This window comes from Mesoplodon densirostris, chromosome 9 (assembly GCF_025265405.1).
Source record: "Mesoplodon densirostris isolate mMesDen1 chromosome 9, mMesDen1 primary haplotype, whole genome shotgun sequence".
Taxonomy (NCBI): Eukaryota; Metazoa; Chordata; class Mammalia; order Artiodactyla; family Ziphiidae; genus Mesoplodon; species Mesoplodon densirostris.
The window spans coordinates 111,488,420-111,515,208 of record NC_082669.1 but is presented as its reverse complement, the minus strand read 5'-3'; the positions used below and the strand labels follow the sequence as shown (position 1 = coordinate 111,515,208).

General features: G+C 42.8%; 1 protein-coding gene across 6 annotated transcripts in view; it reads right to left on the bottom strand.

The window, feature by feature from the left end:
* The window catches only part of RBM33 (RNA binding motif protein 33), a 117,309-nt gene that overhangs the window by 60,340 nt on the left and 30,180 nt on the right, over positions 1–26,789 (bottom strand). For 4 of the 6 annotated variants that reach the window (XM_060107955.1, XM_060107956.1, XM_060107960.1 and 1 more), the window contains exons 6-9: positions 26,513–26,629; positions 13,858–14,029; positions 8,251–8,459; positions 4,103–4,391 (exon numbers count right to left, since the gene is read on the bottom strand). In XM_060107955.1, coding sequence (XP_059963938.1) covers positions 4,103–4,391; positions 8,251–8,459; positions 13,858–14,029; positions 26,513–26,629 — 787 coding nt within the window. The remainder of the gene's footprint in view (positions 1–4,102; positions 4,392–8,250; positions 8,460–13,857; positions 14,030–26,512; positions 26,630–26,789) is intronic. The other 2 variants (XM_060107959.1, XM_060107961.1) reach the window with 1 other exon arrangement.

Below are 26,789 nucleotides of genomic sequence, written 5' to 3'. Positions count from 1 at the left end.
TAGAGCCTGCGAGCCACAACTACTGAGCCCACGTGCCACAACTACTGAAGCCCAGGCGCCTAGAGCCCGTACTCCGCAACAAGATAAGCCACCGCAATGAGAAGCCCGCACACCACAACGAAGAGTAGCCCCCACTGGCCGCAACTAGAGAAAGCCTGCGCACAGCAACAAAGACCCAACGTAGCCATGAATGAATGAGTGAATAAATAAATAAATAAATTTTAAAAATAAATAAATAAAATAAAACCTGTAATGCTAACAGATCATTCTAGTTGAACCCTGAACTCTTTATATTTGATATTTAATATCTATTTCGCATACTGTCCCACGAATTAATGAACTAAACTGATTAATGTTTCAATTCATTACCACAGTTCTAATACTGAAAATCTGGAAAACAAGTTAAATTTCCACCAAAACTGGTTAATTACAATATGACAGAACACTCTTCATCCTTGAAAAGAAAATATGTGCTATCAGGCAAAGGTGTGCATACATTAAAAAATTTTTTAAAAACAGTTTTTTAAAGTACCTTTTAATTGCCTGAGGCTCTGAGAATCACGGGTTAATCTCTCTCTCATGTACAGGAGACCACTAGACATTCAGCCTCTCTCAAGAATAACGGCCACTTTCTATTTAATTAAGCTCGTTCATTTAATATCGAATAAACAACTGCTTCGAAAGTCTTCTGAGTGTATACCCTGCAAAGGCAATTTCTCTCTCTCCCTGTGTCAGCGTTCTCAAGATCAAAGGTACATTAAAGAGAAGGAACGTGGGTGGGGCACTGCGTCGCCTGGCTTCATGAGGAGAACACATTTAGCTGGTTCTAAGAGTTTAAAAACTCTTGTCAGAAAGCTGATCTTGTATTTACTGAATCAGGCATGAGCACTGGGATGCAAGGCCTGCATTCTTTACCCATTTGGCAACTGACTCTGGCAAGGCACACTATTTTCATGCCTAGAGGACAGCTTGGGGTTTCCTTATAGCTTTCCCACTGTGTAGCTCCAACACTGTTTATTTTCATTAAGCTAAAGAAAATCTGTGCACCTTACCAACTGCCAGTTTTCCATTCAATTTTAGAAGGAAATACACAGTAACAGATGCTGACATCGGTAAAATTATTTCGACAAATTAGATTTACTGCAGTCGCATGTCTTGGGAAGCCGCTATGGAACAGGCTTCCCCAATGAGTCGTCCTCCCCCTTCACGCAGCGTGTGCTGGATTCTTCATCCCACAGCTGCTGAAGGAGACCCGGGCCACCAGTGTGCTAGCTGCAGGGACTACAAAGGTTAAGTGCAGCAGCCATACTGCCTGCCCCTGAGAGCTAAGAGCCCTGGGAGGGGGCGAGGCCAACGAGCGACTCCAGCACAGCATGGGCACAAGGGAAGGGGCCAGGGCAGGAGGCTCAGGGACCCAGAGGCACCAGCCCGACTCCGACCCTCCTGGGTGTGTAGAACAGGACCAACTCCTAGAGCCACACACGGACACTGACACCCGCGGCCAGCTGCCCTCACGGCCCTCTGCTCCAAGGCCAGAGCACAGTGCCATGGTGACGCCAGGCCCTGGCTTTCTCCTAAGTCCTATCTCAGGCCTCTCTCCAACTTCTGGAACTTCCTGACCCTTTAGAATTCCAAGTCCACCCTCAGCAGAACCTGTGATGGCCTCAGCTCTTCCCCTTCTTGCTCTAATGGAAATCTAGCTCTCCCAAAGGATGAGGCTGTTTTGCTCCCTCAGCCTTCTTCCCGCTGGCTCTGGAGCGGGGGTGGGGGCGGGGGGTCCTTCTCGGTCCTCACTGCCGTTTCAGACCCCAGGTTTGGATCTCATGTTATCGGACGACACGGCCCAGGAACCCCTACTGCTGCCCACGTACTGGCCACACCACTGCTCTTTCCTGGGTCTCAGAGTTCAGTTCCTAGCTCACCACTGTCTTCAACACCAGCCGTGTCTCAGGTCTCGGCAGTGACGCTCATGCCCCAGCGCCCTGCCGCCCCGGCGCCCGGCTGCCATCCTCTGTCCCAGCTCCACCACACCTGAGACCTGGGCGTTATCCACAACCTCACACAATCTCTACGGGTCCCCCTTCTTACCGCACTACCTTCTACCTTTCCACTCCTCTTCCTCCAGGACCCCAGCTCCTCCAACTGCTGGACCCTCAAAGATCTCCTGGCCCCCTGTCACCGTACACGCCACAGCCCTTCGTTGTGAGCAAAGCGCCTCCTCTACTGCTTTGCCAACACCTGGACTCCAGCAAGTCCAGCTCTGTCTAGAAAGGTGAGCGTGGCTGGGGTCTCCGGTCAGGACCCGCGGCTCGAGTGGGCGTCGATGCTGCCCAGCACCCCCGCTGCCCAGCTTCTGTCTCCACAGGACACCTCCGACAACCGCCAGTACAACCATCTCCCATTTCTGTGCGCCCGTTCCCTCTCAAACCCACCTCAGCGAGGCATGTACGGCCACCACTTCACCAAAACCACTCGGTCAAAACCCCAAAGACCCCTCTACCGCCACGTGCAGCACGCGGCCTGAAGCCCGTCCCCAACAACCCGGCAGCAGTGGGTCCCCTGCCGCCCCCGTCCTCTACACTCTTTGGGTTTCCACCTCCCTGCGGGCCCCCGCCTATCACGTCGAGGGCCCCAGGTTCCAGGCCTCGGTCTCCCCGACACGATGACGCCTGGGTCTCCCACTGGGTGCAGGCTCTAGGTCCACCTCTGTGCCAACAAACCCCCATCTGCTTTGCGCCCAGACCCCTGGTCTCAGCTCTCCCTAGTAACTGCACACATGGCACTCCCCCTGCACGTCTAGGCGGCGTCTCCACCGCAGAACTTCTGTCGTGCTGCTCCTCAAGACCTGCTCTCCCCCGAGTGCTCTCAGGTGAAGGCAACTCCGCCCCGCTCGGCATCATTCCGCCTCTTCTCCCCTCTCATGCTCATCCGGCCCATCGGCTCCATCTTGAATTGCATCCAGCATCTGACCCCTAACCACCACCACCGCCCTGACCTGAGCCATGTCACTTGTTACCTGGATTACCGTAGTCACCTCCTAGCTGAATGCCTGGTCTCCACCCCTGCCACCCTAACAAGCCCACTCTTAACACGGCAGCAACAATAACCCTTTTAAAACATACACCAGATCACGTTATTCCTCTGCTCAAATTGCTCTAATCACAGCAAAAGCCAAAGCTCTCGGGATGGTTCCCAGGTCTTACCTGACCCAGGTTCCGCACTTCTTGCCACCTTTATCACTACGTTAATGTTACATGGTCTCTTTTTAGTTACTTGAACACAAAAGGCATAGTCTCACCAGAAGGAAGAGCCCCTGTACTTGCCGACCCCTCTGCCCGGAATATTCTCCCCCAAAAGAGTCACATCACTAGCTCCTGGACCTTCAACTCTTCCCTTCTCAATGAAGCCGGCCCTCACCACCCCATGGAAAGCTGCAGCCCACCCCTATGTCCCCCACCCTGCACGTGTGTGTCACCGTATGCTCATCCTCTAACACGCCACACAGCGTTCTTATTTTATTACGTTCACCGCTGTCTCTGCTAGAAAGCCAGATCACAACTGCAGAAAGCATTGTCTGTTTTGTTCACCAATATATCTCCAATGCCAGGGAGAGCAGGATCTCAATCAACACTGTGTTGAACAGATGCATGAAGCTATGCTCCATATCAACTGCTCAAAACTAGTTTCCCAGCTTCAGGAACATGCATGTGTAATCATAACAGAAGAGGTTATTCACTTAGAATTGACAACTAAAAGATGGGTTTGTACCTCTGGAACTCAAAAGGAAGCACACCAAGTGGAACCTGAAGGGAACATTGACTCTGCAAACATCCCCACCTGGGAATTTATGAAGAACACCAAGCAGACACTCCCACAATTACCTCTGACGCCCTTTACATGTACTGTGTCTTCTCAGTCCCCGCCACTGAATGATACAACAAGAGACGCACGTGTTGCAGCAGACGAGCGTGGCCTGGCCAGGCAGCGCGCATCTGAGTGGTGGGGGAAGAGTCGGGGAATCCACGTGGTCCTTAGAGACCTGCACGTGAGAATGATCTGCCAGAGGAACCTGGAACTTTACAACAGCAACGGAGACACGTACCTTGAACGGGCGTCACTACTGCCCCCTTGAAGTGGGGATTTATGTGTATGTTCTTGGGCTGCTGTGGAGTCACGGGAGGAGGGGTCATCATCGCCCTCGGGGCCTCAATCTGGGGCGGCAGGTGCATGCCTTGAGGAGGGGAGGGGTGGTGCGGATGCTGCAGGGGAAGCAGAGGCTGGAGCTGCTGCTGCTGGAACAGACTTCTGATCGGCTGCTGCTGAGGCGGCGGCGGTGGCGGCGGAGGGGGAGGCTGAGGCTGTGGAGGAGGAATTAACCTCGGAGAGTGCGCCTGGAAAGCACCGGAAAAGAGACACATTCACAGAGATCAACACTCAGAAGAAAAAAAGCCAGCGCCTTACAGATTTCACATCGACTGAACTGTAAAGTTACGACTTAGAAATAAGTTATAGGAGCAGCCTGTGTAAAACAGCAGGATAAGTAAGCTGCTCGCCTGCTCACAGTAAGGGCCACTGTCGGACAACACGAGTCGACCTCAGGGCCAGGAGGGAAAACAGCAGCTCCAGACTAACAGGCATGGATTCCAAAAGGAAAAAAAGTGCAGCTCCACCATTGAAACTGCCCAACGCGAGCCAAGCGCTGCGCTGGGGACGGAGCACGACCTGTCCTGGGCCGTCCCTGCACAGCCAGCCCTGCTCCTCTGTGAGAAAGCCTAGCGAGCCAGGCGGGAACGTGCACAAACAACCCTGCTAGGAACCAGGCTGCAGAAAAGGACAAAGCGCTCCCCGAAGGGAGTGGGGGGAAGCTCCTGAGAAGACGGCATCTGAACCAGGAAGGAGGGGAAGGAGACGTGCCATGCCAGGAGGGGAACAGAATCACCGGAGAGCAGGAGAGGCAGAAACACATGCCTGCTGGGTACACGAGGGGGAGACCAGCGTGGCTACAGCCACACCTGAAGACCGGAGGACGCGACGGTGGGAAAATACACCCTCAAGGTGGTCAAGGACCTCGGGCTGTTTCATGGAAGACTCGCTGGAGAGCAGGAAACCACCCCCCACAGCCACAGCCGCAGAGCACCGGGCTCTCGTGTTGTAAGCACCCACTCAAAGGTCAGCATGAGGAGTAACTGACTCGCTGACAACCACCCTATGCAGTGGCCCCTGTCAGGACCCTCCTTTTACGAGATCAAGCGGCTGGTAAGCAGAAGAGCAGAGAAGCTGGTTCCACAAGTCCTGCTTGTAGCCACTAACCAAACCGGCCACACGCAGCAGTGGAGCCAGCAGGCTACTGCCGACCAAAGTGTCTCGTATAATGAGCTGTTTTCCCCGGGATGACACCAAATTATGGAGGCTTCTCAGTTGTCACAGCATGCAGGACGACGACGACTAACAGTGTGTGAGATGGACGAGGGGAAAGAGGATGGAAGAAGACAGACCATTTAACAGGCTACAGCGGGAGCTGAATGGAAGAAACTGCCGTGGTCTGAACAAGAGCAGCAGGAAGAAGACATTTCAAAGGAACAACGAGAATTTTGAAACCAAAGTGTACATGACCTTGTCTAACCTATCCTTCCTCAGGGAGGACTTCTCTAAAGATTCTGGAAACGGCTTAAATCTGTGGATACATACATATGCTCCCAGAAACCAGTCTGCTCCCTCCTCTAACTCATGACATCTGTAATGTGCACATTTGCACATGGTGCGGGAGTCTTTTCTATCTCATTCACCACTGAATCTACACGGAGAGCACGCTGACAGAGGGACAGCTAAGCTAAACCTGAACAGAAGTGGGAATGAGCACAGTGCAGGGCCATTCACTCAAGAGCGTGAAGGATTTTTAAGGAAATCGCGTGTTTTAAACAAGGGGAATTTAGGGCCTGGGCAACACCCATGCAGAGAGGCCCAGGGCAGCTAGGAAATGAAGAAACTGAGCTGGCAAGAGGCTAGGGCTACAGACCCAGACTCGTGTGGAGACAGCAGATGGCAGGAAGGACAATGCTGCCGACTGAGAGCTCTGACTAAACAGAGGCCTGAGAACAACGCAGCCAGAGGAACAGGAGAGACAGAAGGGGCCCTGCTGGAAAAGAAGAGAGTACACCCCAAGCTCAGACACTCAAAATAAGAAAGGCTCAAGAAAGAGGAGCTCATGGGTGATGCCCAAGGTCCCAGAGTGCCGTCCAACAGGACGGACTGCAAACGTCAGGTGGCGATTCTGGGAGCACATTCGGGAGAGGGAAAGGCACGACGTCCAGGCAGCAAGGGACGGACCGAGAAAATGGACACAAGCAAAGACGGTGAGCAAAGGTTATTCTTTCCAGAACTCTGAGGGTGAAGAGTCAAAGAGACAGCTCTGGGGTGGGGAGTGGCCAGGATCAAGGGTGGACACAAGCGTGAGCGAGGTTAAGGTCGTTTCAGACAGTTGTGACCGTTTCAGTAAACTGCAGCTTTCAAACACCACTGACTAGCAAAGATGAGCGTAGAACATGTATGCCAAAGCTCCAGGAGTGGGTTCAGTCCCAGCTCACCGGGAGCCCTAGTAGCATCTACACAATTCCAGAGATACGGCATCACTGTCGGGGGGGGGACTCAGGTTGGGCAACGTTTGTAAAGCGCTCACGGATCTCCCAGCTGAGCCCCTCTGAAGGAGGCACATATGGGCACATACTTCCCCTATGTAGATAAGAAAACAGCGAGTTCAGTTACTTTTCCAGGATCACGGAGACACAATTATGCAAAAACTGGTCTCCTGTGTGGCTGGTTCCCCCCCAGGAGGCCAAAATAATGGAGTTGGCTGTTCAGTACACGGCAAGTGGAGGTTGGGGGCGAGGAGATGGGATGGAGAAGAAAAAGAAAAAACTGAAGGGCCAGTCTTCTCGCTACCAGAGAAGCTTAAGAACAGCTGTATGAGCAGACAGCAGTTATTAATATCATCAACCTCTTTATGCTGTAATCAACCCACCTACCTCTCTTCCCTGTAGATCAAAATTAGAATTCTCATGCTAAAACAGTTAAGTCATCCTTAGAGGACAAATGTATGGATAGCAAGGGGGAAAGGTGTGGGGTCGGAGGAACTGGGAGACTGGGATTGACACATTTGCATTATTGATACTATGTATAAAATAGACAACTGATGGGAACACGCTGTACAGCACAGGGAACTCTACCTAATGCACTGTGGTGACCTAAATGGGAGGGAAGTCCAAAAGGGAGGGGATGTCTGTGTGTGTACGGCTGAGTCAGTCTGCTGTGCAGTGGAGGCTGACACAGCACTGCAAAGCAACCATGCTCCAATAAGAAGTAACTGAAAGTAATAATAATAATAATAAAACAAAACAAAAAAACAGTAAGTCATCTTTTCTACTTTGTTATTTCACAAATGAATGCCTCCTAAAACATAACATTTCTACACGGAGGCAAAGTGTGGTTTTCTCCTAAACTCAGATAATAATGTAGGGGAGGGTAGACAGTGTGGACACATATTTATATTAAATGAATCTGTCCTTGAAGACTGACTTCTGAAGGAAAAAGCTATAAAATCCTGAAGCTAACTGAAGGAACAACAACAAAAAAAAAATCACTACAATTCCTGTCTTTATTCCTGAGATGTCTCATCTTTGAAATACAGAGGAAATTCAAATGAAGTTGAAGTTACAGGTACCTGATTTCTTCCTAAATTATGGAAACTTTTTATGGATATGGCAATCTCCATTTTTATGGATAGGATATGACAGTTACTTGTAAGAGAAACTGCTACATTTAAGGAAAAACCTACGGTAAGCAGTGTATAAGAAAAAATATTTTATAAAATACACCATTACTGCTAGATTCTAGATATAAGACGTTCAGTATTTTCAGAATGGTGCTCGTAGGAGCAGCACCTCTCCACAAGCAGAAGGTACAAGCAAGGCTCCCCTGTGGTTCGGCCACTGGCAGACACCAGGTCTCCTTATCACCTCTCTCTTTATCAGCAGTATGCAGAGAATTGGTTTGCACTACCTGAATACTAGAGGACTGAATGTGTGTGACCATACACGAAATCATACTATAGATTACAAAGAAACTTGAGCCATTATGCCTTTTACTAAATTTTAATTTCAGACTAAGATAAATGCAAAATATGATACCTACACAAAAGCGTATTTTCATTTGTTCTGAAGTTGCAAGCTCCCACAATGAAACTATACAACTTACCACCACAGGTGGCTGTGTGGGCAGCAGGGCGGGCCTGTGATCCTTGGCTCTTCCCCTCTCACTGTTCTCTCTCCTCTGGTCTCCCACTCCACGACACATGGACGAACCTCCTCTCCTTCCTCCCCGCCTTGAGCCGTAGCGTCCCTGTTTATGCTGTCGCTCCCTTTCTTCAAATTCAAGCAACGCAGCTTTGGCTTCTGCTGAAAGCTCTATTTGAAAAGATGCATATGTGTTAGATACCTTCGAATAGCCTAAATCAGATTTATAGGGAAAAACAGGAAAGAAATACATGACAATGAAACTTAGGAACAGCAAGTGCTTCACCCACTACAAACAACTCAACTAGCAGCATCAAGTAGGATACAATCACAGAGACATGCAGGCCCCATGAGTGAGACTAGTTAAATGGAAGACATGCCTTTCCCTCGTAATAAAATACAAGGATCTCCTGCAAATTTTAAAGTGTTTTCATTTGTGCTGAGGGAAGCTAAAAAGAAGGAGCTGAAGTTCAACCCAACCACCGCCCTTAATCTGCTAGGCATCTTGCAGTGATGGCGGATGACGCTGGTCAAGACCTGGCTCCCCCAGCCTTAAACCAGGACACTCTTCTAAGCGGAACCAGGACAAGTATTAGTTAATACACAGTGGCACAGAGACTCAAAAATGACAAATTCCTGATTGTTCTGCTTTAAAAGCAAAACTAATAAAATCACTCTCGAGTCAAATACTTAGGTTAATTTCATAAAGAACGGAAACTTATTTAATACAGTCATTTCAGATTTTCAGATTTATTTTTTTAAAAATAACAACTTTACTCTGTGAAGAAAGGCTTACATCCATGCAGTCTGATAGGGAAGCTACAGCAAAGGAGAGCAAAGCCAGAAAAGAAAAAACTCATTAATGCAGATATTTCTGGGACACCCAGTAGGTGCTGCTCACCTCTCTGACCAATGCTTTAGGGATACAAGAAACATACAGTCTCTGGCCCTAAGAAACTTCAGTTGGCACATTATTCTGAATTCCTAGAAGAAAAATGCTAACTTATTCAAATATGGTTCCTTTATTTTAAAATATTATCTAAGTTATGATAATGTATCTTCCATTAATAAATGAATACCTTCTAAAGATTTCACTGAATTCTACTAAGAAGCATTGTTATGCCCTCTTCCACAGTGAAGGGTAAATTTTAAATATTACCAGTTTATCTCCTACCTTGGATTCCATCATCATCTCCAAACTCTTCCAAAATCTCTAAGCCACATTTCATTTTCTTAAATTTGTTTCTATGGTATTCCCCTTCCCTTCAAATGAATCTTTGACTCCATTCAAAAGAAAATTTAATCTCTTCTTAACAAGCACAGACTTTTATTCTCATCTTGACTACATGATTGGTTCACATACACATTTTATGCAGTGAATCAGCAATTATTTTGCTAGTGGTTCTAAGTGTCAAGATTAATTTCACTATCCCCAGTAATAAAATGGTTTCAAATGACATCTTTGATCAGCAAGTAAAAATGCTTTCCTCCAATTGAGACAAGCTGTCACAAAAGGTCACCAAAATATGACAGGATGGAAATTACATTTGTAACTTCAACTGAAATGTTAATTTCCCTTTAAGCGTTTTCTGAACTATGTCCATATTCCAAAGTAAAGAGATATAGTTCAGTGTAACAAGGTTTTACAGTGTTGTCCCTTTCTAAAATGTGCTTAAGAAAAACATATTTACATATAAATAATTTTATAATAGTTGAACTAATACATAATGAATATCTATAAAACAGTTTACTTGGCAAAATAAACACAAAAGACAGTCTGAGGTTTTTTTTTTTTTAAAACAGATAACTGAATCAAGAAATTTGTGAAAATCTTGCAAATACAAGGACCATCGTGTAAACTGAAGGCAGTATCCTATTGCTGGTACTAGGTGACCTTAAACTGTTTATTACTAGATGAAAATATTTTTCCCAAAGATCCTTTGCCTTAAGCAAAATTAACCGAGGATATTATTTCAAGAGAACTTTATGTGGGCATAATAACAACGGTCTTCAGGCTAAAGCAGTAAAACATAATTTAACATATTACATGTGCCAATGAAACTGAGAATACGGCAAAATCTAGATGCCTCCTCATAGAGAAAGAACAGTCAAAGCCTAACTAAAATAAACATGGTCTTTCATTTATCGCTTGTACTGCTTCCGAAGAGAATCTGAGGTCCACCTCCTAGGGTAAAAGAACTGGCAGCTCTGAACTGCTGTGCTGACACTTCAGGGTAACTGGTCAATGACACCCACATTTTAGAGATGGCTTTTGACATTTCCATTCAAAATAAATCTTTCCCTTAAACATGCATGTGCTAGAAACCCTTCTCAACTGCATTCTGTCAGAGAATTAAGCCCTTTTACCCAATGGGGTCCTTTTTATGTAATGAATGAATGTATTTCCTAAGTACGTAGTTTTGTACCATCCTTGGGAAAACTGAGAAACGGTCACATTTTCTCTAAGGTACTTAATTCCCAGAATCCTGGTTGAGGATAAAAGCTCACTACTTAAGATCATAACTCAGGTAAAAGCCCAAAATTCCATATCTAATCCAATGTGTAATTCAAAATACAGATCAACAACTGTGAATTAGGCTCTCCAATGGTCAAGACTGTCATAAATATCAATTAGTGTTCTTCATATTTAAGGATGACATCACATATTTGAATGTAAAGAAGACTAAAAGTGACCAAATGCCCTTCCAGATTTTGAAAAGAACTCACTAGTCCACATGCAGATGGAAGGGTCAGAAATGGGGGATGCCAGACCATCATTTCATTCTTTTTAGAGTGGAGTGTTCTTAACATTAATCAATGATATCACAAAATAATTGTTTTTATTTGTATTCAGAATGTTAAAAGACATCATTTGTCAAAAAACACATATCATATGAGACGACATATATACTCTGGTAGCAAGGTATTTTAATCCCATTACAAAGAGTAGGTAAGCAGCTTTATACAATCAAATAAGTGCAAGCATCTGTATACAGAACCTGAAACTGATATTTCTATCACCAGGAATATACAAAGCGATGAGTACAAATTTATGTGAATTTCTAGTATACCAAATACTGTAGTAGCTTCTCTTTCTCACTGAATATTCTTCTTCTATATAAAATTAACCTTTAGTTGGGGGGGGGGGTCTTAAGGAAATAAGGGAGCTCACTGCTTTAGGAAACCAATCTCTAAAATGAACAGAAAAATCGTTTTTGTACTGGGAATAATCCTAACTTTTCAGTTACTAGAAAACTCATGTTTTCAAACACTAAGCTTTCTTAAGTTAGGGCTTACAAATAAGGAACAGAGAAAGATACGTTTAAGTATCATTTTTACTTGCCCTATTATCTAGCCAAAGAATCACATTCTGCACAAATACATTTAAAGCCTTTTTTCTTAATGTTTAAAAAAATGGTAAATGGTCAAGCTGTTTATGCTTCAGACACTCTGCCTCTAAGAACCCCAGGCCCTCTCTGCCCGTATGTAAAGGGCCAACCTGCCCATCACTATCCCCCTTCCACCCTCCTGTCTCAGGATGACGTGACTATAGCAACTGAGAAATGCCTTAAAAAGAAAAAAAGGAAAAAAAAAAAAAAAAAGATTCGACACAAATTCTTTTCAGTAAAGGAAGTACAAATGACCCTGAAAAGAATGAAATGAGGCAAAGATCCTGAAAAGAAAGAGATGCAGGAATGAAACAAGTACAAATTATGAACACAGGCAAGCTGGACATTTCAGAACACATCAGTGCTTGGGTCAAGGTAAAGTGCAAAGAGATGAGAAGACGGTAGCTGAGGACCAGGGGGGATGGGAGAAGCAAGGGCACTGAGGATGCGGGGAGGGAGATCCATGAAATGCACCAGGGCCCATAAGGAGCTGGCTGCAGAGAGGGAAGGCCACCATTCCTGACGCTGTCTGTGAAGTGATTTCACATCCTTAGAACGTGTAGCTATCCCAGTTATTAAGATTTGACACATATGTTCCCCAATTTATGTAACAAAGCCGCAGCCCAGCTACACAGAAGCAGAAAAGGGATGATTCCCCACCACCCGCCCCACATGGCACCCTCCTTCCCTAATAAGCCGCTGCCCATTGCCCTCTGGTGTTCAGCCAGGGGTGCCATCTCTCCTTTGTTCATCTTATCCCAGCCCAAGATTGAGATGTCTATCTATTCCAATAAGCTTGTTCTGTAATGTTACCAATTACTCCTGCTGACGGATACTTTTGGTCATTTCATCCCCGTTTTAAGACCTTTGATTCATCTCCTTTTACCCAAGCCCAACTTCTCAGCTCTGCTTTCTTAGAAACCTATGGTGTACTGGTTCAGACTAACCGACAACTTTATACCATAACTTAAGAACAGTCCAGGGAAATCCTGGGCCAAAAGGTAGAAGGAGGAAACTGGAGGGAGAAGAAATGGAGAACACTAAGTCTCTAGGCCAACCTTTCCACAAACCTCACTTAGTACAGGAACATGGTAAAACTGGCTCACTACTGTTAACTCTGGCATCTTGTGAGCTTAGTGCCCTGACAGAGAACTCCTATCTGCCACTTAAAGACACACACTCAGGGTTTCAACTGGAAACGGTTACAAATAACAGTTTTATGAAGTAATAAAGGTAGTTAACTAATGGGTAGTTTCTTGACTTTTACTTTGACCAAGACCAAAGAACAAGTACAACAACCCTCTGTCCTTCCATCCTTCCACCCTCCTACCCTCCTCCCTGGAATACGGGACAACATCCCAGTGGTTCTCAAAGTATGGGTTCCAGAGCAGCAGGAACAGCATTACCTGGGAACTCACCAGAAACGCAACTTTCTTGGGCCCCACCCTAAACCTACTGAATCAGAACAGCTGAGAGTGCATCCAGAAATATGTGTTTTAACAAGTCTTCTGGGTGATTCTGCTGCTCAAATGTGAGAACCACTGCTTTATTCTTTGCAATGGGCACTAGACAAAACCATAGACGGGGGGGGGCGGGGGGTCAATACTGGAAAAGGCTCTGCTGATTAGCAACAGCCTGCAGTAGGTCTGTAACAGGAATAATGTTCAACTGACTGTGCTACAAACAAGTCATCTTGTCTCATTAAACACTGAGAGGAAGGGCATACAGAACAACAACAACAAGAGATGGTTATAATAACACTAAAAGGTACCAAATCAAAACAGTCTGGCCCAGAATTAGCCCTGGCAACCTGGACAGTCTCGGGAAGGGTAAAATGACCCTGTACCACCCCACATCACCTTCCCAGAGCCAGCCAGGAACCACACAGTATGCATGAGAGCAGGTCTAAGCCACAGACTCCAAAAGAAAAACTATTAAAAAAAACAATCAGATATTTTATTCAAACATGTTTTAATCCAGAAGACAAGTCATTTATATAGACTGACCTTTACAGCACCGTAACTCAGCTCTCACCCCTCACACAGACCATCCACCTTCTGAATGCCATGCATAATACTCTATAAAGGCAACTTTTTTTTATCTGTTTCATTAATCATAACAGTACTATGGAGGAAGTTGAAATGGGAGTGAAGGATGGGAGACAGGCAAAAAAAAGTTACCCAAAGTTTCTGGAATGTTCCTTCTCTCTCTAGTTACATCTGAGAGCCTAATAATTGTTCCTTCTTTCCTTTCAGTTTTGAAACGTAATCGTCCAGATTCCTCATCATCATCCTCTTCTTCATCTGACTCCTCTTTCATGTCCTTCTGCAGCTCCAAAGTTTCCATGCCTCCCTACATTGCAGACATACAAAAAACAAGAGGGAAAGTGAGTTCATATTCTTTTGAATTAAATATTGAATAATGGTTATGTATACACATATGTGTATGCACACATAAAAGCTCTTTATATTTAAGATGTAAAAATACTGCAAAATGTCCTATTTGTAAAGCCATGTGAAACATTAAACTGATCCCAGGAGACAAAATCTCAAACATTAAAAATTAACAATGTTAGAAAAAATTCAAATTCCTACTCCTGGTTAATAAACAAAGTCTTACACATTGTTATTACTTATACTTCTAAGAGAACAAACATGAATTCCAAAAATCCCTGCTGGCCTGGACTCTAATTCAGAGCTAAACAAAGTTCAATATATTAATTAAATTAACACTAGTGTTCCATGAGCTTCTTAGCATATAACCCACCCCGTAACTCACATTAGATGACAGCACACTCCTCCCCGTTAAACAGGCTCCACTTTTCCTGTAATTCCTGGCCCCATCTACTTTGACTTTCAATGCCAGGCAAGCGCTCCAAATCTGCTGTTGGGTTGATCTGGTTTTTTTCAGCCTCCATAATCTTTCCTGTAACATTTCTCACCCCTTTCTACTTCGTTCCACTGCCTAGTGTTTGCTCATTACCACCTCTAGCTCAGATTATTAACCATAAAACTATTTTTTTCTTCATTCACATCACACTAAAACCAGTTTTTATCTTTTATTTCATTACATCAGGATTCCTACAAAAATTCTGCCTAATCCGGTCCCAAACTAAAAGTAATTTCTTCATCAACAATTCTTTCTGTATAACTCATGTTCCTTTTGACACTAATCACTTTCACCTCATGTTACATGTTAGTGACCTACTGTTACGTAATAAGGTAGGTACCTACTGACCGTTAGGTTCACTTAGACTTTTGGTAAACTTGAAAGAAAAAAAAAAAAAAAAAGACCCAGAAACTACTCCTTTAGTCTCATCATTCATAATTCTTACATGTCCTTTACTCTTAACAGAAACAAATATGAACTACTTCATTAGAAAGTGTGCAAGAAAAATAAAAAAAGATACAATCATTTTGGATTCTTTCCCCAATATTTTCCGTGTAAAAAATGCACACACTCATCGCTATAAACCCTAAAGTAGAGAATCAAATGCCTGAAAATAAAATAATGAATGTAAACTGTAACTTTTAGCCTAATGATTGCAAAGCCACGTTTCAGTATTCTGATACTCAGCATACTATAGAATTTTTTTTTTAATTTTAGTCCATTTCTTTTTTTAAAATTTATTTTACTTATTTATTTTTGGCTGTGTTGGGTCTTTGTTGCTGCGCGTGGGCTTTCTCTAGCTGCAGCGGGCAGGGGCTACTCTTCGTTGCGGTGCGCAGGCTTCTCATAGCGGTGTCCTCTCTTGTTGCGGAGCATGGGCTCTAGGCGCGGGGGCTTCAGTAGTTGTGGCTTGGGGGCTCTAGAACACAGTTGTGGCGCACGGACTTATTTGCTCTGCGGCACGTGGGATCTTCCCGGACCACGGATCGAACCTGTGTCCCCTGCATGGGCAGGCGGATTCTTAACCACTGCACCACCAGGGGAAGTCCACTATAGAATTTTTTTAAATTAATTTATTTATTTATTTTTGGCTGCGCTGGGTCTTCGTTGCCGTGCGCAGGCTTTCTCTCGTTGCAGCAAGTGGGGGCTACTCTCTTTGTTGCGGTGCGTGGGCTTCTCACTGCGGTGGCTTCTCTTGTTGCCGAGCACGGGCTCTAGGCGCACGGGCCTCAGTAGTTGCGGCACACGGGCTCAGTAGTTGTGGCACATGGGCTTAGTTGCTCCACGGCACGTGGGATCTTCCCGGACCAGGGCTCGAACCCGTGTCCCCTGCAATGGCAGGCAGATTCTTAACCACTGCACCACCAGGGAAGCCCCTCCACTATAGAATTTTAAAGTACCAAAATGTTGGCATTTTGTTGGTTTAATACCATTACTTCACTGAATATCTGGAACCAAGAATGAGTGACGTGCGAGATGGACCTAGCTACGTTTGTGCTGCACTACACTCAAACTGAGCAAACGTCAACTCATTTACAAAATACTCTTCTCCACCACCATTAATGCTCCAGAGCAGTGCTTCTCAAATTTAAGGTTTATACCGATCACCGGGAATCCTGCTAAGATGCAGATTCTGATTCCGCAGGTCCAGGGTGGGGTCTGACATTCTGTATTTCCAAGAAGCTCCAAGTGAAGCCAAGGTGCAGGTCCACAGAACACACTTTAAGTAGCAAGGCCACAGAGGAGGAAAAGAAATCACTACCAGTAAAGCAAAGATTCTATTACAATAGTCATTTCTAATTCAACCATTAAAAGCAATTACAGTTCAAACACTTTCCAAGCAAGTTTAACATGAAACATGAGAGTACTGAAGCTAATAGTTTATTCTACATACAAATCTCCATCTAAGAAATCTAAATACAACACAGACAAGTTGAAAATTGTTTCTTTGAAACAAATACTATAGGCTACCAGAAACAAACCAACAAACAATTCTAGTCTTGACCCGGCAACCCCACTGCTAGATATTTACCCAAGAGAAATGAAAATTTATGTTCACGTAAAAACTTACAGGAAAATGTTTACAGTTCTCTTTTGGATCACCGAAAACAGAAACAATAGTGAATGGATATACGAACTATGGTGCATCCAAAGCAGGGAATGCTCTTTCGGCCATAAAAAGGAATGAACTACTGATACAACAACTGGGATGCAATCACAAAGGCATCATGCTAATTGAGAGAAGTCAAAAGGTTTATCACTCAAAAGGTGATACTCTGCGACAATTCCACATGTATGACACTCTCCAAGAAACAAAACTGCACTGGTTACCAGTGATTAGGAATGGAGGGAGGGCCTGACTACAAAAAGGATGGCACAAGGTAGCTTTTTGAGAGATGGAATGTCCTAGAATGCAAACTTCTGGTCCAAGTCGCAGGGTCCAGTTCAGCTTTGAACTACATCAAGGATTATACAAGCCCTGAGCTAAAACTGAAACACTGCCTGGTCTCAGTTGCCTCAAGTACAGGCCACCTGGCAACATTCACTAAGCTAGACTCGCTCCTTCAGCCACTGGTCACTACCTCTTATTTTAAATACTGGGCATCTCCTTTGGCTATGTGCTTACAGAATTAACTAACTAACCTACCTGCCAAAATGTTGACTTTCTCTGCAGAGAAATACTTATGAATGGAATATTCATACATATTCACAATATTCCATTCACAACTAAAATTCCACTCAAGGGTGGTGCTGGATAACAATATAAAAATTAAATTAGCCTAAGATTATATTTTGTAAGAATTTAAATACGTATGTAAATCTCTGATTTCATTATGGACACTGCCAGAAATATCTGGAGGTTTGATCTTTAGCTATTTAATTATCTTGAAAACCTGAAACATGTAGTTGTAATGCTTAACGGAGGGTGCATATGAAAACCATCATGAAAGTTCTTTAAAAACAGACAATTCCACTGAAGTCTTATCATATATACTGGGTTGGCCAAAAAGTTCATTTGGTTTTTCCTGTAAGGTGGCTCCAGGAGCACGTAGTTGTCTCTAACTTCATTCAAAACTATTTTGTTAGACTGTATCGTGACAGCTGTCATATCAGCATGCATTAAAAAAAAAAAAGTAGCAAAATTGTTGAATTTTTGTGTAGCCATTTTAATATTGAAGATGGAAGACAAAAAGCAACATTTTGGCATATTATGCTTTATTATTTCGAGAAAGGTAAAAACGCAACTGAAATGCAAAAAATGATTTGTGCAGTTGTGCAGTGTACGGAGAAGGTGCTGTGGCTGATGGAATGTGTCAAAAATGGTTTGCAAAGTTTCGTGCTGGAGATTTCTCCGTTGACCATGCTCCAGGGTCGGGTAGCCCAGATGAAGGTGACAGCGATCAAATCAAGACACTGGGCTTCCCTGGTGGTGCAGTGGTTGGGAGTCCGCCTGCCGATGCGGGGGACGCAGGTTCGTGCCCTGGTCCGGGAGGATCCCATGTGCCGCGGAGCGGCTGGGCCCGTGGGCCATGGCCGCTGGGCCTGCGTGTCCGGAGCCTGTGCTCCGCAACAGGAGAGGCCACAACAGTGAGAGGCCCGTGTACCGCAAAAAAAAAAAAAAAAAAAAAAATCAAGACATTAATTGAGAACAATCAATGTTATACCAAGTGGGAGACAGCCGACATACTCAAAATATCCAAACGAGTGCTGAAAATCATTTGCACCAGCTTGGTTACATTCATCACTTTGATGTTTGGGTTTCACATAAGTTAAGCAAAAAAACCTTCCTGACCTATTTCCGCATGCAATTCTCTACTTAACTGCAATGAAAACGTTCCGTTTTAAAACGAATTGTAACGGGCGATGAATAGTGGATACTGTACAATAATGTGAAATGGAAGAAATCGCGGGGCAAGCGAAATGAACAACCACCAACCACGCCAAAGGCCAGTCTTCATCCAAAGAAGATGACGTTGTGTATATGGTGGGATTAGAAGGGAGTCCTCCATTATGAGTTCCTTCCGGAAAACCAAACAATTAATTCCAACAAGTACTGCTCCCAATTAGACCAACTGAAAGCAGCACTCGACGAAAAGCGTCCGGAATTAGTCAACAGAAAACACATAATCTTCCATCAGGGTAACACAAGACCGCATGTTTCTTTGATGACCAGGCAAAAACTGTTACAGCTTGGCTGGGAAGTTCTAATTCATCTGTCATAATCACCAGACATTCCATCTTCAGATTTCCATTTACAAATTTCTCTTAGTGGAAAACATTTCAATTCCCTGGAAGACTGTAAAGGGCACCTGGAACAGTTATTTGCAGTTCTTGGCAGAAGGCAGTGGAACAAAAGGGTGAATGTGTTGTTCAATAAAGTTCTTGATGAACATGAAAAATGTCTTTTATTTTTACTTTAAAAACTGAAGGAACTTTTTGGCCAACCCAATAGAAAACAACTACAGAGAACACTGCTTTAAAAAACTTCCCAAAAGTTTTTAGTGCTTACAAAATATTTGATAGAGGATACTTCTTTACTATATCATGAAATACAAAAAGTATCTAATTCTACCAACAGTTAAAATTTATAAGCTGGAAAGACTGAGCAATTAAATTGTGCAAAAATTACAAGAGAAGAAAATTACAGACCAACCTCCTTCGTGAATACAGACACAAAATTCCTTAAGAAAATAAAAGCACATGGAATCCAGCAAAAAATAAAAGGAAAATTCGTCACGACCAAGTGAGGTTTAGCCGGAAGCATAAGGCTGATTTAACATTCAAAAGTCAATTTAACAAATCTTACTTCGAGAAGAATTCCAAATATATGTACATACTCTCCCCTCCTCCAGGGGTGGACCTCTCCCTCGCCTTGGGTGCAGACTAGACTTAGTTACTTGCTTCCAAAGAAGAGAGCAGAGAAAGTGAAAGATAGTAACTTTACAGAATTACTATCTTTAACTGGCAAAGGCCACCTCACCACATAATCAAGGGTGACATTGCCAGGGAGGTCCTGTACCCAGTGGTATGATGGAATGAGGACACCTAACCTCCATGGTATTCTTTCCAAAAACCCATAACCCCAGTAGAATTATGAGAAAAACATCAGACGAGCCCAGGTTGGGAGACATTCCACAGGACACCTGGCCAGTACTTCTTTAGACTGTCAAGGTCGTGAAACTCAAGGAAAGACCAACAAACTATTACAGACCAGAGGAGACAAGACAACAATGTGGTGCCCTGGACTGGATCCCAGAATAGAAAGAGGACATTAATGGAAGAACCTGCAAAATGGAAATTAATTCGGGAATATAGTTAATAGTTTTTAAAGCCAATTTAATTCACATTAATAAAACGGGGGATAAAAGTCACAAGATTATCTCAACAGATGCAGAAAAAGCATTGACAAAATTCAACACTCATTTCTGATTAAAAAAAAAATCTCAACAAACTAGACATAGAAAAGAACTTGCAATTTGACTGAAAAACCTCCAAGTAGCTTTTACTTGATGAAATATTGAATATTTTACACCTACTATGAAGAACAAGGCAAAAACTAGTGCCCTCAATGTTTCTATTCTACATAGTGCTGGAGATCACAGCAAAAGAAAGAAATAAAAAAACAAGTAGGAAGAATTAAACTGTTTATCAACAGGCAACATGGTTATTACGATGTTAGTTTTCCCCCAATATGATCTAAAGATACAATGTAATTTTCATAAAAATCCCAACTGGATTTTTAATAGATATTGACAAGTGAATTACAGAATTTATATGCAAAATTCAAAGGATTTAGAATAGCCAAAACAATCTTGAAAAGGGAACAAAACTGGTGAATTACACTTCCTGATTTCAGGCCACAGTAATCAAGATAGTGTAGTATTGGCAACAGAACAAAAATGAAATTCCAGAAAGAGACCTAAACTTAAGTGGTCAACTGATTCTCAACATAAGCACTAAGGCAACTCAATGGGAAAGGCTTTACAACAAATAATGGTACAAAAACTAGACAAACAAATGGGAGAACTGAGACTCTCATACATGACTGGTGGGAGTATAAACGGTACAAACACTTTGGAAAACCATTCGGCTGTTTCTTATAGCATTAAACGCACTGCTACCCTGTCTCAGTAATTCCACTCCTAGTTAATGCCAAGGGAAATGAAAAATTACATTCACAAAACACTGTGTAAAATAAGCTTTGAGTTATTCATAATAACAAAAACAAAACTGGAAACAACCCAAGTATCTATTATCAGGAGAAAACAAATAAGGTATATCCATAAAATGGAATGAACTGTTGACTACTGACATACACGACCACTTGGATGAAACTCAAAAACGTTACGATGAGCAAAAGAAGCTAGACACACAGCATTATATCATCACATACTGATTACATAAATGTATGATTACATTTACATGAAGTTCTAGAGTAGGAAAGACTAATTTAAGTCAGCAGAACTAAGAACACGGCTTGCCTCTGAGAGGAGTCAGGACAGACTAGAAAGAAACAAGGGGGAATTTTCTGGGGTGATGAACTGTTTCTCACCAACAAAAGGGTAGTAACTTGGATGTATACATGTTTCAAAACACTGAACGTGGGCCTCCCTGGTGGCGCAAGTGGTTGAGAGTCCGCCTGCCGTTGCAGGGGATACGGGTTCGTGCCCCGGTCTGGGGGGATCCCATATGCCGCGGAGCGGCTGGGCCCGTGAGCCATGGCCGCTGAGCCTGCGCGTCCGGAGCCTGCGCGTCCGGAGCCTGTGCTCCGCAACGGGGGAGGCCACAACAGTGAGAGGCCCGCATACCGCAAAAAAAAAAAAAAAAAACACTGAACGTATACCTCAGATCTGTGCCTATCACTAAATGTAAATGTTATCACAATTTTAAAAGTATTTCGAATTTAACTAGTGCAAAGATATTTTTAAACTTCTCACTTGTTCCTCTATACAAGCCAAAACCTTTTTAACCATGTTTGAAGACGAAAGCATCACTGACACTGAAGTGGCTGTATAATTAGAAAGGCTTGAGAGTTAGTCTTCATAATTAAGTCTTTCTAATTTGTTTCGAGTACAGTGATTCCTTTGCATTAACCAAGCAAGAACATTAGTTAAATAAAAGAAGCCACTGAAAATAGACTGTTCAACTGAAATTACTTTTTATTCCATAATTCAGATTCTAATGTGTACTTAAACATAACTCCTAGAAAGAAGTCATCTGAAAAACTGCAATATGCCTTCCACCTCCGTCTTAAGCAACCCAGAGCCATGAACGCTGCAACGCAAGGTGGAGTGCAAAGGTTTGGTTCACCAACACGCTGCAGACAGTTAATTTAAGAAAATGGGTCAAAAAACTAGGAAGACACCAAAACACAGGTGTATGCAGCAAAATAAAACTGCTGCTCTTCCCTGAGGACTATATAATTTATTTATACTTCTAAAAAAGATGGGAGGACAGCCCTCCAAAAGCAAAGCCTACCAAAAGGTACTGAAATAATACCTACCAGCACCCACAACAGTACCATGCATACAAGTTCTCAATAATGATCTCTTTGACCAACATTCAGCGATTCCACTATGAGGAAGAAAACAAGCCCAAAACATCTGTTGCCAGGAGAAAAGACCAGCACAACACCTGCCTCCGAGAAGGACTATTAAGTCCTGAGAGCAAAGAGCAATACAAAGAATTTTCAGTCAGTACAAAAACAAGCAACATTAACAAGGTAATAAACAAACCAACAATCAAGGACAGAGAATAAGGAAAATGTATGAGTGACTTTTAAAAAATATTTTAAAATACAATATATAAAATTAAATTATGGAACATACAGCTTAAAAGAAAAAGCAGATAATACACCTCTTAACAGATGGTATAAACTATGTATCTGGATGAGAGTTTACTTTCTTCTCTATAAAAAGAGTCACATAGAAAACAAGCATTAAGATGTTTCAAGTGAGAGTTAGCAGCAACTAGAAATCACAGGAGTTAAACAAATGCATTCTACTTCTTTCCCCTCCAAATCACCAAGGGTCAAATTTTAACCACTCTGTATTTCCCTGTTCACAAAAGTTATTTTATTTGTGGCAAAAACATTTTTAAATATTTGACACACAAAGTATAAAATAATCCCACCATCCAGAGGTGATCACTATCACCATTTCTGTCTTCATCCATCCAGACACGTGTTTGAGAGTCACACACACACATTTAGACATGCAAAGCTATGGAGGAACCTAAGGGGAGGAAATCTGTTTGCTTGCTCTTTTCACTTAACGCATCACGAGCCTCTTTCCATGTCCAATAGAGCAAGGGCATCCTTTGGCAACCTGCAGTCCCATGACCATCATTTATTCAACCTTTTAGAAAAATCTATTTACATTGGTTCCACTTATTTTCAACGCTGCAAACAAATACCCAGTGCATGTATCCTTGAACACATCTTAGAGGGACTCTCGGAGAACGTCATCAGTGGAGTTATTGAGCCAAAGGACCTTCAGGCGTTTGATACTGTCACAAACAGTGCAGGGTCTGCAGTTTTACTCTTCTTGCAAGTCAGTAAGGTAGCCTGCACGAGACTCTCAGCCACAGACTAGGACAATTTATTACTCTTAACAACAGCAGTAGCATTTGCGTCCAGCTCCCTAAGCCCCAATTCCCATTGGGCCATCTGACGAAGAGGGCCAGGTGACCCTGTGCAAAGGTAGCTGCATTACAGGAGGGGCACTGAGTTTAGGGAACTGTTATAATGAGAAGGCATGGCTGCCCCCTGCTCCAGAGAAGGATACGTCTTTCCTAGATGCTGCTACAAAAACGTCCTTGAAAAGACTGTCGGGAACAAAGGAGGTGCTTTGCTCCCCCGAACATGCAGACACATGACAGAATTGTGGAAAATTCTTCTGGCAGTCAGTATTTCCAAAATAATCCCCCCAACAGAATAAAAAATACTTGACCAATAATTTTGACTTTTGCCAATATTAAGACAGGTTAGAATTCTCAACTGTTATAATTTTTATTTTATTGAATATATTTTATATACTTAGTGATCATTTGCTTATGTTATTTTTGGATTACTTTCGCACATTATTTGCCCTTCTTTCTACAGGAGTGCTCATCTGTATATACAGAACATACTGAGTGTATTAACTCTTCCATAACGAACATATTAACTTTACTACATATATTAATTCTTAGGCTCATGTGTAAATATTTCCTCATATTGTCTAAACTTGTTTATAGTGTTTTGGGGTATTTCTGTATGATCAAATCATTCTTTTCCTTTACAGCTTAAAAAGGCCTAATACCAAGAGTAGTAGAGAGTAGTGAAACCAAGACAACTTGGTACTCATTTTTACTCATTCTCTATCACATCCTTAATCATGAAACTCCCAGCTTTAACTGAACATGCTGTCACCTAATAAAACACTATATTCACCAGTCTCCTTTGCTGTGAGGTACAGCCACGTAACTAAGACATAACTCATGAGATGTTTACACAGTGTTGTTTGAGAACTCTGGGACATGTCTTCAAAGGGTGGGCATGGTCTCATTCAGTCTTGCTGCAATCCACTGCTTGGATGTGGACCATGGTAAGACCAGCAGCCCTGGAGTTGTACCATGGAAATCTGGAAGAAGCCTGGGTACCTGATTACCTTGTGAGGCCAATACCAGATCTGAAATGCCTTCTGGAATTTTTTGACATCAGTGAGAAATAAACTTGTACTATTTGGTGAGTTTTCTGTTTTGCAGGTAAGCCTAAGGCTAACACACCATTATTAAAACATTTTCTTCTAATACATGTAAAGTTTGGTGTGAATTAATCTGAGATCAATATTGGCATAAGGTACAAGGAAGGGATCTAACTTTTCCCCCAATGATTAAGCCTTCCTAAGTATGTCTGAGATATTGTTATATTAACTCATACATGTTCTGAGTTCATTTACTTGAGGGCTGGGTCTGATCATTCATGTTCCTCCAAAGATAACTCTCTCTCTCAATCTCTCTGTTCAGAAGACACTGAAAATGGAAGGTAAGATTACCATTTTTTAAAATAATAATTCACTTTTGCTTCAATATTTTAATGAATACAGTTCAGGAACCAAAGTCGGAAACATCTAGATCTACAAGTCATAACTTATCAGTTCCAGAAGGCACCCAAGCAATAGCATAACACCTACTAGCATTCTTATTCTTTAACTGCTTTACAATAAAATAGTTTATATCTCCAGAGATCATTTAAAGCTTAAAATCTACAAAACCTTTTCTCACTCTAAAATATGCTACAAACACAATACATTATCAGAGTAAGGAGAAGTATTACCTAAAATGCTGAAAGAATAAATTACTGGGGGGGAAAAAAAACACAATGGAATTAATTTTCCAACTACAAAATACTACAAGCTAATGAAGAGGACATGAACTAATTAATGGGTGCTGGATTCCCAGGTTTCCCTTTCAACTACTCACCCCCAGAATGACCTCCACAGCCATTTCCATTTGTCCCCGCCACGCCTTAACAGCTTCTTAGATTTCTCTCTCAGAGATCTTTTGCCAAAACACCCTTTCACAGGCCTGACCTAACCTAGGCTCGTCCTGGCTTTGCATGGGGCAGAACGTGGTGCTCAACACGACCCGCATGAACCTGGTCCCTGAGCCTCGGTTCGGTGGCTCATCCCTCAGGACAGAGCAGTCACCGGTAGGAGAACCATTCTTACTTAACATCTTCTTTAGCTTTGTCTTGGTTCCTTGGGCTGAATATATTTGCCTACAATTGAAGAATCTGGGAAAAGGGAGCGTTCTACTATTCTACCTTTTCTCTAAGTTTCAAATTATTTCAAATAGCAAGAGAGACAGAGAGAAAGCACAAAAAGAGAAGTCAAATTTAGCTCGTGGGGGAAAAGTAAGGATGTGTCCCAGAAAGTGTCTGTACCTGTTCATATACTCTGCCGTAGCATTATATTAGGGAAAAGATAAGGGTAAATGTTTTGTATACTGAGTTTCTAAAGCACTGGTGTAAGACCTAAAGGAATGACCTAAGCCAGTGAAATACCACTTTTCATGATCTCTTGGGAAAAAGAGGGAAAAAAGTATTAAGGAAAATAACTGAGAAAAAAACATTATTAAGGAAAAAAAATATTTAACCCACAAGTTCTAAGACTATAGAATGATTCTGCGGCTCACATGCTTGACCCATGGGACAAGTGCTAAGGTTGGAAAACAGAATCTATAAGCATCTGTCTCAGAGCACACCTCTATTCGTCCAATGACATCTATTTTTCCAAACCTACTTCACAGGCTACCTCTTCCATAAAGCCTCAACACATCCCACCCTGGTTCCCCAATCCATCCTCAAGACACACACCCGACCAGAGAGGCCCCCTGTGTGAGCTGCTAAAGCATGTACCTGAGCCTCTCTTCTGGGAGGTTTACTCCTATGTTTACATCACTGGAATTTGCCCACATCTTCTCTCCCTTTTATGAGGCTGCAAGTACCTTGAGCACAAGAACCAAGCTTCTCAATCATCCTTGTTTCTTCAATACCTAACAGAGCACCTAAATCCAGGGAACTCTGCAGTATTTTTTGAATAATGGTCAAAATTAACTAACGTTAACTAATTTGAAATAATTACAGCACTCCTTTCAAAGCACTAACATATACTGCGCATTTCAAAACATTTCTACCCACACTCCCATAAAACATTTAAAACATTCTTAACACTCAAAGGGCAAACAGCTATCTGGAAGCCAAAGCTAACCAGAACTCACTGTCCAAAGATTCTAGAAAGCTCAGGGTTTTGTTTTTGTTCTTTTTTTTAAAAAACTACACTCATACTTCAAAGAAGAGATGTATCAACTTTTCGCTAATATTAAAAAGATGCTCATTTAAATCTGGAAGAAGAAAGAAACTCCAGCAAACTTTTGGACTCTTTTTAAAAGATGAACAAATACCTCTTCAGTTTCAGGAGCAACCTGGGAATCAGTAATCTCATCTAATTCCTCTTCAGCAACACAGTCTTCCTGCTCTTTCATCCCTTGTTGCCCACAAGCCTGCAAGTATTCTTCATCCTAACAGCCATTAAAGAGAAAGTAAGTTTTTCTCATATAGCTTTGGGGTTTTTAAGCACTTTTCATCTTCATGACTCATGCTTAGTTATGTTAGTAAATTTTACTGTGGCAATTATCAGACTGAGCAGAAAAGCACTAAGCACAAAACCAGAATGGGGCC